The sequence below is a fragment of the Abramis brama genome (assembly GCF_963993115.1).
Source record: "Abramis brama genome assembly, chromosome: 25".
Classification (NCBI taxonomy): Eukaryota; Metazoa; Chordata; class Actinopteri; order Cypriniformes; family Leuciscidae; genus Abramis; species Abramis brama.
Window position 1 is genome coordinate 16,000,496 of NC_139987.1, and position 13,342 is coordinate 16,013,837.

A 13,342-nucleotide genomic window follows, 5' to 3' on the forward strand; every position below is an offset into this window, starting at 1 on the left:
ATTTGTGTCTTCTGCTGAACACAGAAGATATTCTTAAGAATATGGGTAACCAAACAGTTGATGGGCCCCATTGACTTTAAGTATTTTTTCTTCTCCATACTCTGGAAGTCAATGGCTTCCGTCAACTGTTTGGTTGACCCATATTCTTAAGAATATCTTCTCTTGTGTTCAGCAGAAGACACAAATTCCTACAGGTTCGGTTTGGAACAACTTAAGGATGATTTAAATGATGACAATCTGATTGAGCCATGAGTCCATGAAAGCCAGTGTTTACAACTGTAACTTAAAATTTCTTAGTTTTGCTTTAATCAGACATAAAATTACAACAACATTAGCAAAATACTTTTTGCCCTCATACAGAAAACCCAAAAATGCATATATAAATGAAATATAATTCATATCAAAATTAACTTTGGCATGCAAAAAAAAAAAATGATACCATTCAGGAGACTTTTACTGTAAGGCACAGATCTATAATATTGGTTTGGTGAGATTTTCTTATTGTGAAATCTACTCCTTGTCCCATTTCTATCCTCTTGAACTACAGCTCAGTGCAGAAGCCATTTCTATTGTCTATAAAACAGCTTTAACTGTGGCAAGCAGACCCTGCCAGCGTACAGAAATGGGATCTCCGTTTGAGAGCTGTCAGTGAAAAAGGGTTGATTTGTCTTTGAACTTGTCCCTGCGGATCTTGTAGACAAGCGCAGCAAGCATGATGATGCACAGCGCTCCGAAAATCCCCGCTGTCACAGAGATGCCCACCACTGCCTCCGCGGGCTTCTGATCCTGAGACGCTGCACAAACATTATAACAGCTAACTGACCTGAGCAAAAGCACACAGCTAACAGAAGTTTGAGGTGATCTCTATATCAGTATCACTTTATATTGGGTGTCTTCTACTACTATGCATTATGTATTTATTGTTATGTATTCATGTTCTATTGCAAAATACTTGCGGCTGTTGTGGTGGGATATGGGTAAGGTTACGGACAGGTTTGGTGGTATGGTTAGGTGTAAGGGAAGGATATATGCAGGGTTTTTTATTAATATTTTAAATATAAGTACAGTGTAAAACAGAATAAGTGCATTGTACAAAATGATTCCTTTAAATCTTAGTACATAGTGGTTAAAGACACTTAATATAAAGTGGGACCCATACTTTTATAAATGTTAGAAAACGTGCATACCTGCTTCAACAGGTGCAAATGGTTCTAAAGGGATTATAAAAAGAAAAGAAAATTCAAATGAGTTGCAACACATGGCATTTTATGGTCAAAATACAATAAAATTAATACATATGTGAATGATCATACAATATTATTACTCCAATTTATATTGCATTCATGTTATTGAGCTGAATAATGATTTTATTGTCCTCTGTAGAGCTTCTTATGGCTGAATTGAACTATTTTATTTGGCTATTTTCAGAGAGGCTAGCAACAGCGAGCTAGCGTAAGATCCCACCCTCCTTTCAGAGCGCCTCCAAAACACATAAACACGTACAGCAGGGAGCAAACAAAAGCGTCACGAGGTACGGCATTAAACTACCTCGTGTCTCAAAGCACTTAACATTACAATAATAATGAACATAAACAACTTAGAGCATTGACCTGTACTACCTTACTGCTGCAGATTCATTTTGGCGTTGATGGTTGCATTGAAACGCATAAATTCGAGTCATGAACTCTTACAAATTATGGTAGCAATGGCATGAATGCAGAATAAGCTCGTGAGCTGTAGAAGGTGACTGCTGTTTCGGTTGCGGTGCTCGGCGACTGACGTCTGTCTAACTCTGCATAGCATGAAACGCGCTGATGACGTGATGTGTGCGCGAGCAGGGTGCGCGGAGGTGTTTGACAAACACCCTTAAGGCCCTTGCACACTGAGTCCGAAATTATCGCATGTGTTTTTTCGCTTTCGTGATTCGGTGGCTCTGAATTGTCAAAACACCATTCAAAATGCTTGCTACGGATGCGAAAAACGCAGAAAATCGAACCTGATTCGATTTTTTTTTTTGACGGACGAAAGTTTCGGAGGCAGTGTACAAGCGTGATTGACATAACGTGAGGTCGTTTTTTTTTTACCGTGTGAAAATTTCGGACGTGAATTTCGGACTCAGTGTGCAAGGACCTTTAGAAATAATCCAAAGTGACAACTAGCCGTGACACAAATTATTTATTAGTCTTTTTTTACTCTGCCCCTAACCATCCTTGGGGCCAGAATCAATCATTTATTAGTGATTGATTTCTATCAGGATGTGAAGATACAGCATAACAAAAAATGTTTCTGGAACAAATCGCCTACCCTGCCTTTAATTGATGAACTGAACTTAACCAATAATCCAATATAGGCTACAACAATTGTATAAAGCGCTATAAAACAAAGGTGACTTGTATATTGAAATGATTTCTCTCCAACTGATTGCTCTTACCATCCACTTTGGTGATGATTGGTCCAGAGCTCACCGTAGCGACGTCACTCACTGAGGTTCTCTGAGCTGACTGGACTTCTCTCCTCTTCCTCGTTGTGCAATTCTGATGCATGTCATAAAATGCATTTGAATACACTTCTGTTAGATGATGGCGCATGTGGCCCTCTTGTGAATGACATATTGAGTTTTTTGGTGGTGCACGTTGTTTCATACCTGCCGTAAGGATCTGCAGAAAGAGCTCTCGCAGAGCCTGGTGGCACAGTGCAGATAAAAGGTCGAAACTGTCCTGTTTCTGTGCTCTATAAAGCGAAAGGTCTCGAACGAGAAGCGTGCCACCTGCTGTTCTCCATTCACACCCATAATGGTTTGAAGATCACGGGTACATCTGAGAGTGACCGAAATACTTACAATCAGAATGCTGGTAGTTTTTTTATTGGTTACATATTATTCTACATATTATTATAAATTATTGATTCTCCCTAATATTTTTTTTAAATGTTCAAATTCAAGTAATGTAATATTTAAATGTAAATAAAAAAAAATAATACATTCACAATCTTTTTTTCTCTTTGACCTAATATATTTACCTGAAGAACCATCTGAGATTTTAAGTTAATAATTTAACATCACATTCACAGTTCTCTGATATCAGTCTGTGATCACATGATATGCAGGTAATTAAATAAAACATTTCCTTTTTTCATAATTTTGTGTTTAATTTTGATTTGTTTTTATTTGTGTATTTTAATTTTCCATCATGCCTACAGTTCCCTGATGTAATGTAATGTTTAATGCACATCATGTTGTTGATAAAGAATGGAATATATTTAGTCTTTTTTGTATTTTTATATCAAGATTACATTTAAATGAATGTAATAAATGAAAAGGTCAAAGGTAATTTAACAGTTATCAAAAAGTACTCATATTAAATGTATAATGTCAAAGATCAAAATTTTCATCATGTAATTAGTAACAGACTTCAATTTAATCTACACAGGACTTGATATAATTGAGCGGTGATATTGATTCAGATGCAAATACAAATTTGCATCTGAATCATCCTCTAGCAGCCATCTTCACTTAGTTTAATTTAAAATTAGATTGTCAAACATTAGTTAAAATGTATAAGAAAAATGTAAGCCTTCACACTTACCCGACGAACAGGTCAAATGATGTGCTGTTGCCTGGGTAAGGACTAGTGGTTGTATAGCATCGATCCAAAAGAACATTGAACCTTTATGGGGGTACATTTTAAAAAGTGATCTATCAACTTCAAAACTGAAGATTTATTAGAATAATACTTTTTATATAATGGTTATGAGATTTTCATTCTGGATAACATCAGGGCTATAATTTTTTCATCAGGGCTATATATATTTTATTGGTGGCTCCCTTCTCCCCTGGGCTCAATTTGTAACATATCATAGACCACCTTAAGATTGATAACATAATTCATAATCTCAAACTGAGCAAAGTACCTCTCTGTGAGATTAGTGGCTCGAACTTCCGCAAAAACCCTGGTCTTCAGCATGAGACCCGTTGGAGGAATGAAGAGACGAGTTGTATATGTGTAATCCTTTGAGTGCAGACAGACAGTTACGGAGAGTTGTCAATAAAGTGTTATGCTAAATGTCATTGCAAATCTAAGCCAGTGGAACATAATACCTCGAAAAGAGCCATGCTTAGAGTGCTGATGAAACTACCATTATTGTCCTTAATTGCCAGACTCACTCCAGATCTGCCCCAAAAAAAACAGAACAACAGCGGTTTGTGTAACTCATCCTGAAATGTGTTCAATCTAAATTATATAATAAGACATACAGTGGAGGCCAAAAGTCTGTGACCACAGAAAACCTTTATTTTGTTTGTTTTTTAATACATTTTTCATTACAAATTCATAAAATTAGACTTTTCTGTGTGTAAGTTTGATGCCAAAGAGCATCTTATGCTTCAATGAACATCTTTGTACAACATTCACGTGGTTACAAAGTTGCTTATTTGATTAGTGACCTAGAAGTAGACACTAAACCTGGTTTCACAGACAAGACATTGTTTTGTCTCAAGATGCACCAGTAACGTTTTTTTCGAAGGCACGTTTAAAAATAGCTATAAATGTCCTGATTGATCTAAGGTCTACTGGCTTAATCTAAAGCCTGTCTGTGAAACCAGGCTTAAATTTCTTAATTTTAAAGTGTCTTTAATGTTTAAAACTTTTTCTTAAAACGTTGAACCTTAAATCCCAGGTTTTCAATGTGGTCTCAGGCCGTTGGACCCCACTGTACATGGCCATCCCACTCACACACTCATCTCCGTGTTGTTGATCAAGTACTGCAGTGGGTATCTACAGGAAAAGAGGTATTTCATCTCCTGCCGGTAGGTGATGGTTCCAGCATTAGGGTCCTGAGTGTTGACAGACCCAGAGATGTTCACAACCTGCACACTAGAGAAGTCAGAGAACAGCCCAGATCCCTGCTCCTGAGTGATCTGTTGAATTGGAACATGCAAAAAAGATCTGACCATTAGAAACACCTTTGAATATCAATAAAACGTATATATTGTTAGACCATTTTTATATCAACAATCCAAAATGTTTACAAGACCACAAAATAATAAAATGCAATTCAAAGTTCTTTATAGGTCACTACTACTTCTCCAACTAATTATAATAATATTTTTATTATATTATTATTATAATTTATTATAATATTATATATATATATTATATATATATATATATATGTTTTTGTTTTTATTATTTTTAATCTCTTTTTTAAATGTTTTTATATTTGAACCTATCCTATGAATTTTGAGTTGCATTATATGTATGAAAGGTGCTCTAATGAAAAACATCTAATACCGTCAGCTTATTGGAGCAAGCGGATATGTATGGTTCCCCGATGTAGAACTGGAATTTCAGTACAGGTGGGTTGACGGTCCAGTCAGCGGTTCCTTTGCATTCGGGCTTTGCAAAGTTACTATTAAGAGCCGCCATTGATTCATTATATCCATAGAAGTATATAGGGCACAGCAAAATTTGCAACTCCATCCTGTTTGTGCCACACACAACTGTGATATCAGAGTTGTCTGTAAAATAAAAGGAAAACAGTTATCACAGTAACCTCTCATGATGTTGGTATGAAAATCTATTAAGCTTTTTATTCTGCGAGGACATTTAAAACCACATGAACCACAACTAAAAGAAGGACACCTCATTAAAATAATACGGTATGTTTAAGAAAATACACTCCTCAAATTGCTGGGTGTTCTTGACTTCCTTTGTGGTTCTAAAGGAACTGAAAGGTGAGATACAGTAGTGAAGAGAGAATTAAGGATGAAGAGAAGGATACATGCATGCTTTGACTGACCTGGGTCTCTGAATGTTGGGTGGGTGAGGCAGGGACTCTGAGCCTCCGAATGGAGAATCAGGACAAGCTGACACACTAGGAGGACAGGCCACATGATGCTCTGGCTGCAGGGGAAATCCCACACATCACATTATCACCTTGACCTCGATTCACTCAAAAACAGATTTTAAAAGCAAAAACAGACACTTACTATCAGATCACGCAACAGGTTTTCTGTTCTGTGTGCAGGTCTCACCAACAAGCACTGAATGGTGCAATTCAAATCAATCTGATGTCACTGGCCACACGTTTTTTTAATGAAAGAGAGAGCCAACAAAAACATCTGACTCCTAGATATATCTAGACAGACGGACAGACGGACAGATGGACAGAGAGATAGACAGACAGACAGACAGACAGACAGAGAGATAGACAGACAGACAGACAGACAGACAGATAGATAGATAGATAGATAGATAGATAGATAGATAGATAGATAGATAGATAGATAGATAGATAGATAGATAGATAGATAGATAGATAGATAGATAGATAGATAGATAGATAGAGCGATACAGACAGAGAGATAGACAGACAGATCGATCGATAGATAGATAGATAGATAGATAGATAGATAGATAGATAGATAGATAGATAGACAGAGAGACAGACAGACAGACAGACAGACAGACAGACAGACAGATAGATAGATAGATAGATAGATAGATAGAGAGACAGACAGACAGACAGACAGACAGACAGACAGACAGACAGACAGATAGACAGATAGATAGATAGATAGATAGATAGACAGACAGACAGACAGACAGACAGACAGACAGACAGACAGACAGACAGATAGATAGATAGATAGATAGATAGATAGATAGACAGACAGACAGAGAGATAGATAGACAGATAGATAGATAGACAGACAGACCGATAGATCGATAGATCGATAGATAGACAGACAGATCGATAAATCGATAGATAGATAGATAGATAGATAGATAGATAGATAGATAGATAGATAGATAGATAGATAGATAGATAGATAGATAGATAGATAGATAGATAGATTGATTGATTACTTGTTTGTGTTTTTCTTTAATAATTACTTTTAATAAATGATAACCTATATGTTTATTTGTATTTATCATTTGTGCATTACTTTTTTAATATAATTTTAATATAATATAATGTTTATATTATATTAACATTATACTAAAAAAGTAATGCAAAAATAATACATACAAATAAACATGTTATTGTTTATTAAAAGTAAAGAAAGACAAAAATAAGTAAACTTACATCATGAAAAAAATATAAGCAGTAATTACATTTATATACAAGATTAATATTTAAACTACAAATAAATTATAAAGATCACATTCTACCTTGTTCACCTTCTCTCTTTCGTTGTCTCTTTTCTCTGTGTTTATGACGATATAGCTAGGCTATTTATACTGGCCCGTTTCTATCTATAGGTGTGAGGGAGGGCACCAGAAACAAAAGCTGGGGTTATGAGAAATTCGGGACACCAAAGGAGGAACACGAGGAGCTCTAAGAAGACCAGTATAAATTCAGTATCAAGTGACATGTCTGGAATTCTAAGAGCATCTCGCTGCTCATGTAGCACTAACTTGGCTTTTGCCATGACTTAAATACTATAAATGCATTTTATCAGGCTGTACTTCACTGTGCTATTATTATGATGCATTTTGCATCAAATATGTCCACTTGAAAATGAAAGGTGGTCAAGTTTACAAAACAGGACCTATTGAATCATGGTCCATTCTAATGTCAATGTCAATTTTTGAATGGTCATATCTCCTCATTTGTTGACAGAATTTTTTTTCATTTACATTTTTATAAAAAATGAATGTGAAAATTACATTAATTATTTAGTATATGAAAATAATGGAGGATATACACACATTCTTCTTTCATATTCACAAAAGTACGATCCAATCCAAAATGTAAATAACTAATTTCAGCACATTATATATATAAATATATATATATATATATATATATATATATATATATATATATATATATATATATATATATATATATATGTATTGAATGTAAATGAAGAGCATCATAACACCTTTCTTAAACCAACAATAACAGCGGTGTTAGTTGTCTAATCTATACATATTATTTTTCATAAAATACGCACACAATATCCTTTTTTTTTTTGTGTAGGTGGTTTCAGATGCGTCTTCGTGAGAAAAGGTTTCCTCTCCTCATCCTTTTTTAGAAATAGATATCCCACCCTTTCATACAAAGCCTGCCATCGTCAGTGTGTAATTTCAACAAAGACAGCCCCTCATAAAACTACATGAGAAAGGAACAATGTATTACATGATCTTCTACGACACTGTCCGTCTGGCTATCTGGTTCCTCGGTCACATGGTTTCATTTTTAATCTTCTGGACCAGACAATTTATGGACCCAAATACCATAATATATCAGCTTTATACCTGCAGAACCAGACCCTTGGTTAAAATGAACAATGCACTTTTTTTTCCTTTTTTTTTTAATGTGGTACAAACTGACTAATAATCGGATTCACTGAATTTTCCTTTGCAGAATAATATCATAGTAAAAACCATAGGTAATTATATTCCTCAAATACTTATCTGGTTACTTGCTGTGCGCCACACGCATTTATTCAAGACCAAATGTCAAAACATGATCGTGTGGATTATTCTCAGCATTCTCTCTTTGCCTGCAGGGGAGTCATGATCAAATCATCTCCCTCCATTATATGTCCCAGTAACACAAGCTGGATGAAATCACAGAGGACAAATCGCACAACACGGTGTACAAATATCCAGATTTCACTGTTAATGCGTGAATACCTCATTAAGGCATCTTTACACAGCTGAGTTAAAGCTGCTCTGAAGAGGCTCTGTGCTCCACCAACTTGTTTGTAAAGATGCAATGCTGCATAATACAAAAATATGCCAGTGTTGTGCCCGAATTTTAACTCCCAGCTAAATTATTACCACCATAATTATATAAAAAACATTTTCAACCAATTGATTTAATTGATTACATTTTAAGTAGGTTATTTCATTTTATGATTATGTAATAATTGAATATATTATAATAGGCTACATAATCCTTGACTCATTTCTTTTTATTTATGTATAAAAAAATAAAAAAAACCCTTCCCCACAAGCCAAAATGATTGGTGTGTGTGTGCCACTTGACCACTTAAACAATATCACATGGGTGTCAATGGATATAAACCCTCTATCAAGGTAATATTTCATTTTATATTAAAGGGTTAGTTCACCCAAAAATTCATGAAGTCATTAATTACTCACCGTCATGTCGTTCCAAACCCATAAAACCTTAGTTCATCTTTTTTGATGAAATCTGAGAGCTTTCTGACTCCAGAACTGGTTGCTTAAAGTTTGTTTAAGCTGTGGGTTGTTGTTTTATTATTTTTTTGCAAGTTGCAAGATTTTGTTTTTGCCTTCAAATAGGCCTATGCCTGTTGAGGGTTGTATGTGTTTGTTGTTAAGTAAAATGAACTAGAGAACAGTCAGAAATTCTGACTGTGCATTTAACTCTTTTCAGTCTACATAACATAACACAGGCCTATGATAATAGTTGCTTAATGTCTTTATAATAAATGCATCAAAACTATTATTCTGTATAATTTGTCTGATGATGATCAACTATCAATGTTTCATCCATCCATAATCAAGAGAATTACTAACTTAAGAAGATTTTACTATTCTACATGAATCAAGGTGATTTTGGCCTTTTATCATAGACTTTTCAGTGTCCCAAGCTGCAGATTGTCTCAGACGACTTGCACTAAGATATCTGTCTCTACAATTTATTTTATGAATGTTATCTGCATTTTCTCTTTTGATATGATTAGGACACATCCTGGGGGTTTTAAATTGGTATTGGGTGTGGATATAGATGGCTACAAAATGTCACAGAAGTCTGAAATGCAAAAAAATGTCCCATAGGGCAATTCAATTCACCCTATATTGTACATTAAATCGGGAGGGCAGACCACAAATGCTCAGTATTGTCCTTTTTCGTACTTCGTTTTTATTGATATAATAATTGTAATTTCATAATTCTATTCTCAAACATTTATATGCCTATATGAATTACCTGACTTGTTGAAAGAAATTTGAGTAAATAGTGTTTTGGTTCCTCAGTTAGGCTACATAACAGTCGATTATTTAAATAAAATAAACCTTGAAACGTGTGGTGAGTAAATCTACAATTAAGTAATAAATCTATAATAAAGTAATAAATAATGGCAGTGCTTGTTTTCTTCATGTACCCTCCAACACTCCAGCAGCCGCCTTACTGTTGCCATGGTTACGACTTCTGTTCGCAAGACCAGCGTAAACTTTCTCAGATTCTGCAACGTTGTTTAAAAATGCTGTATTTACGTTAGAATAAATAATACTGATATTTTTGTACTGCTTTACGCGCCTTGCTAATGCTTTCATGTCCTCCATATAGTAATAAGCTAACTTATATATTACTTGGCAGGAACACTCGCAAATCTGGTTGTGTTACCATTAACCAATATATTTATTTGTGGTAAATGGCAGGGTAATTATGAAGAAACATTCAGGCAAAAGACATTTTTTCCAGTATGAATACAGTACAGCAAAAATTTATACAAGAAATCAATAAAAACCAAAGCCAGTGTTTCCCTCCGGTAACTTGAGTTTACACATGAGTTAACAAATGACAGCCATAGGCCATAACAGTACAAGTGTTCACGTGCAAATACGATCAAACATGAACAACCTCAGGTGAATGTTGGTGTTATACAGATGGAAAGCACTGTGTGTGTGTTCTTCTAGAGCTGCGTTTCGCTCCAGATGTACCAGAGGTCCCTCATGCGGACATCAAATAACAACAGTGGATGCATTTTCGTCTTCCATCCTTAAGGATAAGAGTCCAGTCCATCTTGTTGGTTCACTTTCACTTGGAGCTGGTGTATTTGGTCACCGCCTTTGTGCCCTCGGACACGGCGTGTTTGGCCAGCTCTCCCGGCAGGAGCAGGCGCACGGCCGTCTGGATCTCCCGGGATGTGATAGTGGAGCGCTTGTTGTAATGCGCCAGGCGCGAGGCTTCTCCGGCGATGCGCTCGAAGATGTCGTTTACAAACGAGTTCATTATGCCCATAGCTTTTGAGGAGATGCCGGTGTCCGGGTGGACTTGTTTCAGTACTTTATACACGTAAATGGCGTAACTCTCTTTCCTGGTCTTACGCCTTTTCTTATCCCCCTTCTTCTGGGTCTTGGTGACAGCTTTTTTAGACCCCTTTTTGGGAGCGGGCGCTGACTTCGCAGGTTCAGGCATTGTATCGGTTTTTCACAAAAGCTCAACTGTCACAGACTCGTTATGGTATACGAACGAACTGCGCACATTACTGCCCCTTATTTATAGAGTCGGCATGCAAATAAGAGTGAGCACAGTCTCGGTTTCGATAGGACGACTTCCCAACGTCATGGACCAAGTTTTGAGTGGCGATTGGCTGTTTGCTGTAGAGTGAATCCATCCAATCAGAGCACACATCCGGGTATATATACCAATCCCTGCTTACATCATAAGCGAAAGCGCATTTGACTACCAGTGTTAAACAGGACGATACAAGCCAAACAGGCGGTTCTTTTGTTGTCAAAACATGTCTGGAAGAGGTAAAACCGGTGGGAAGGCCCGCGCAAAGGCCAAGTCTCGTTCATCCAGAGCTGGACTTCAGTTTCCAGTCGGACGTGTACACAGATTATTACGCAAGGGGAATTACGCTGAGCGCGTAGGCGCAGGAGCCCCCGTGTATTTGGCCGCTGTCCTGGAATACCTAACGGCTGAGATACTCGAGCTGGCCGGAAACGCAGCCCGAGACAACAAGAAAACGAGAATCATCCCCCGTCACTTGCAACTGGCTGTCCGCAACGACGAAGAGCTCAACAAGCTTTTAGGCGGCGTTACCATCGCGCAGGGCGGAGTGCTTCCAAACATCCAGGCAGTGCTGCTGCCCAAGAAAACCGAGAAGCCTGCCAAGAGCAAGTAACAGGCCTTTACGATCACGGACAATGACACAAACGCAGCTCCGCTGGTTTGAGTCCAAGATATGTTCTGTTCCCTTCTTCGCGTTATATTGTGTTTTGTTTTAATGAAGACGACAGCTGCATCTTGTAAACTTTGATTTATTATAATTTTTTTTCTAATGTTGATGATTGCTCTTTTGGACAGACGCACTCCCCTCACACAAGAAGAGATCTACACCACCACAGGCTATTAATGGCCATGGGACATTTAACCTGCCATCACGGTGGACTAAAGAACCTCCATTTGCGGGGTTAACAAACATCAGTAGTTTATTGTATATGGACCAATGTTGGTTACATTTTATTTGTCACCGCTTTAAATTACATGCAAGTCATGTTCTTTATCTGCTGTTCAGTGGTTATGCTGTTTCAATAAATGTAAAGTGCCAGTGGAAGGCACAAAGAAGCCGTGATTCATTGTTTTTCTCGAAGCCGCATTGTGCTGCGCATAGTCTAATATAGAAGCTTTAATTAGAACTGTATCAAGTATGCTACAGCATAAAGAGCACTTTATTTTATTTTTTACGTTAAGAAATTGATAGCACATCCTTAATAATAGAAAACTCATTAAAATTATGTAAATGAGTTGAAGATAAAAAAAAAAAACACTGGCATAATGTCTCCTCATGGGCATCACCATGTTGACATCACATGACCATGACATGTCACACAGTGAGTTATTGACAATAATAATTTACTTGGTCACCAACTGCTTACTGTGCTTTACAGATGAAACTTAAACACTTAAGTATCTAAACAACAAATATTTACTCAAATTTAAATTTTACAATATTATAACTAACTTATTGTGCTGAAATAAAGAAAATAATCTGATTACCACAAATACAATCCCATATCCATTATATAATTATTCATACCATTAGATATATGCTAATTTACACATTTTTGGCAGTTTCTGGGAATGGCATTAAAAGTTGCACAAACAATACATGCCCCCGGTTTCACAGACAAGACTTAAGCCTAGTCCCAGACTAAAATGCATGTTTGATTGTTTTAAATGAAAGCAATTTGCACTGACATATCTTAAAATATGCCACTGCCATTGTTTTGTCTCAAGATGCACACCTGTAATGTTTTTTTTTTTAAGCCACATTTATAAAAGCTACTAATTGAACTAAGGCTTAATCCTGGCTTAATCTAAACCCTGTCTGTGAAACCGGGCCATGATGTTTCTTAACTTGTGAACACTGCTGTTTCCTGTTAAAAGGACAGTGATGTTATGGCTTTTTTGGGGGCTATACTTCAAAGGCTCATTAAATGGTGCCATTTACCAGTAGTAACAATTTGAAGGATTAATAATTGACTAATTAGAGAAGTGCAAATATCAATAAAAACAATCAAACTGATTATCAGTTTATCGCGACAAACACAAGTATATAAAAACAAAACACATACTAAAGAGCTCCTCTTCAGCAGTGTAACTGCATGTTCCA

The 13,342-nt window shown here is 36.5% G+C and overlaps 3 protein-coding genes across 6 annotated transcripts; 1 reads left to right on the forward strand and 2 right to left on the reverse strand.

The window, feature by feature from the left end:
- Nucleotides 1-285: 285 nt before the first annotated feature.
- On the reverse strand, nt 286-7,211 carry LOC311076838 (zona pellucida-like domain-containing protein 1). Of its 4 annotated transcripts, none has more exons than XM_084105326.1 (12): nt 7,173-7,211; nt 5,987-6,040; nt 5,797-5,900; nt 5,289-5,515; nt 4,731-4,915; nt 4,097-4,169; nt 3,910-4,007; nt 3,585-3,665; nt 2,645-2,816; nt 2,432-2,534; nt 1,188-1,211; nt 286-794 (listed from the first exon to the last, which is right to left on the reverse strand). In XM_084105326.1, exons 3-12 carry the CDS (start codon nt 5,888-5,890, stop codon nt 646-648), a joined length of 1,206 nt encoding a protein of 401 aa, XP_083961452.1. In that variant the 5' UTR covers nt 5,891-5,900; nt 5,987-6,040; nt 7,173-7,211; the 3' UTR covers nt 286-645. The 4 variants fall into 4 exon arrangements, with proteins under 4 accessions (XP_083961452.1, XP_083961454.1, XP_083961453.1 ...); XM_084105328.1 differs by having other exon boundaries at nt 5,987-6,073; XM_084105327.1 differs by having other exon boundaries at nt 5,987-6,135.
- Nucleotides 7,212-10,335: 3,124 nt separating this feature from the next.
- On the reverse strand, nt 10,336-11,335 carry hist2h2l (histone 2, H2, like). Its single transcript, XM_084105561.1, has one exon. The coding sequence runs from the start codon at nt 11,137-11,139 to the stop codon at nt 10,759-10,761; it is 381 nt and encodes a 126-aa protein (XP_083961687.1). The 5' UTR covers nt 11,140-11,335; the 3' UTR covers nt 10,336-10,758.
- A 129-nt stretch (nt 11,336-11,464) lies between these two features.
- On the forward strand, nt 11,465-11,851 carry h2ax1 (H2A.X variant histone family member 1; the record flags this gene model as incomplete). The annotated part of the gene is made up of 1 exon (XM_084105560.1): nt 11,465-11,851. One exon carries the CDS (start codon nt 11,465-11,467, stop codon nt 11,849-11,851), a length of 387 nt encoding a protein of 128 aa, XP_083961686.1.
- Nucleotides 11,852-13,342: the final 1,491 nt, after the last annotated feature.

What these genes read in the sequence shown, in the direction of transcription:
- LOC311076838 (XM_084105329.1), bottom strand. Translation starts at nt 5,890, where the DNA reads ATGTGGCCTGTCCTCCTAGTGTGTCAGCTTGTCCTGATTCTCCATTCG. An exon ending in AACAACACGGAGATGAGTGT is followed by an intron (nt 4,170 to 4,730) that starts GTGAGTGGGATG and finishes TTTTTGGGGCAG; the next exon opens with ATCTGGAGTGAGTCTGGCAA. An exon ending in TCTGCAGATCCTTACGGCAG is followed by an intron (nt 2,535 to 2,644) that starts GTATGAAACAAC and finishes GACATGCATCAG; the next exon opens with AATTGCACAACGAGGAAGAG.
- hist2h2l (XM_084105561.1), bottom strand. Translation starts at nt 11,139, where the DNA reads ATGCCTGAACCTGCGAAGTCAGCGCCCGCTCCCAAAAAGGGGTCTAAA.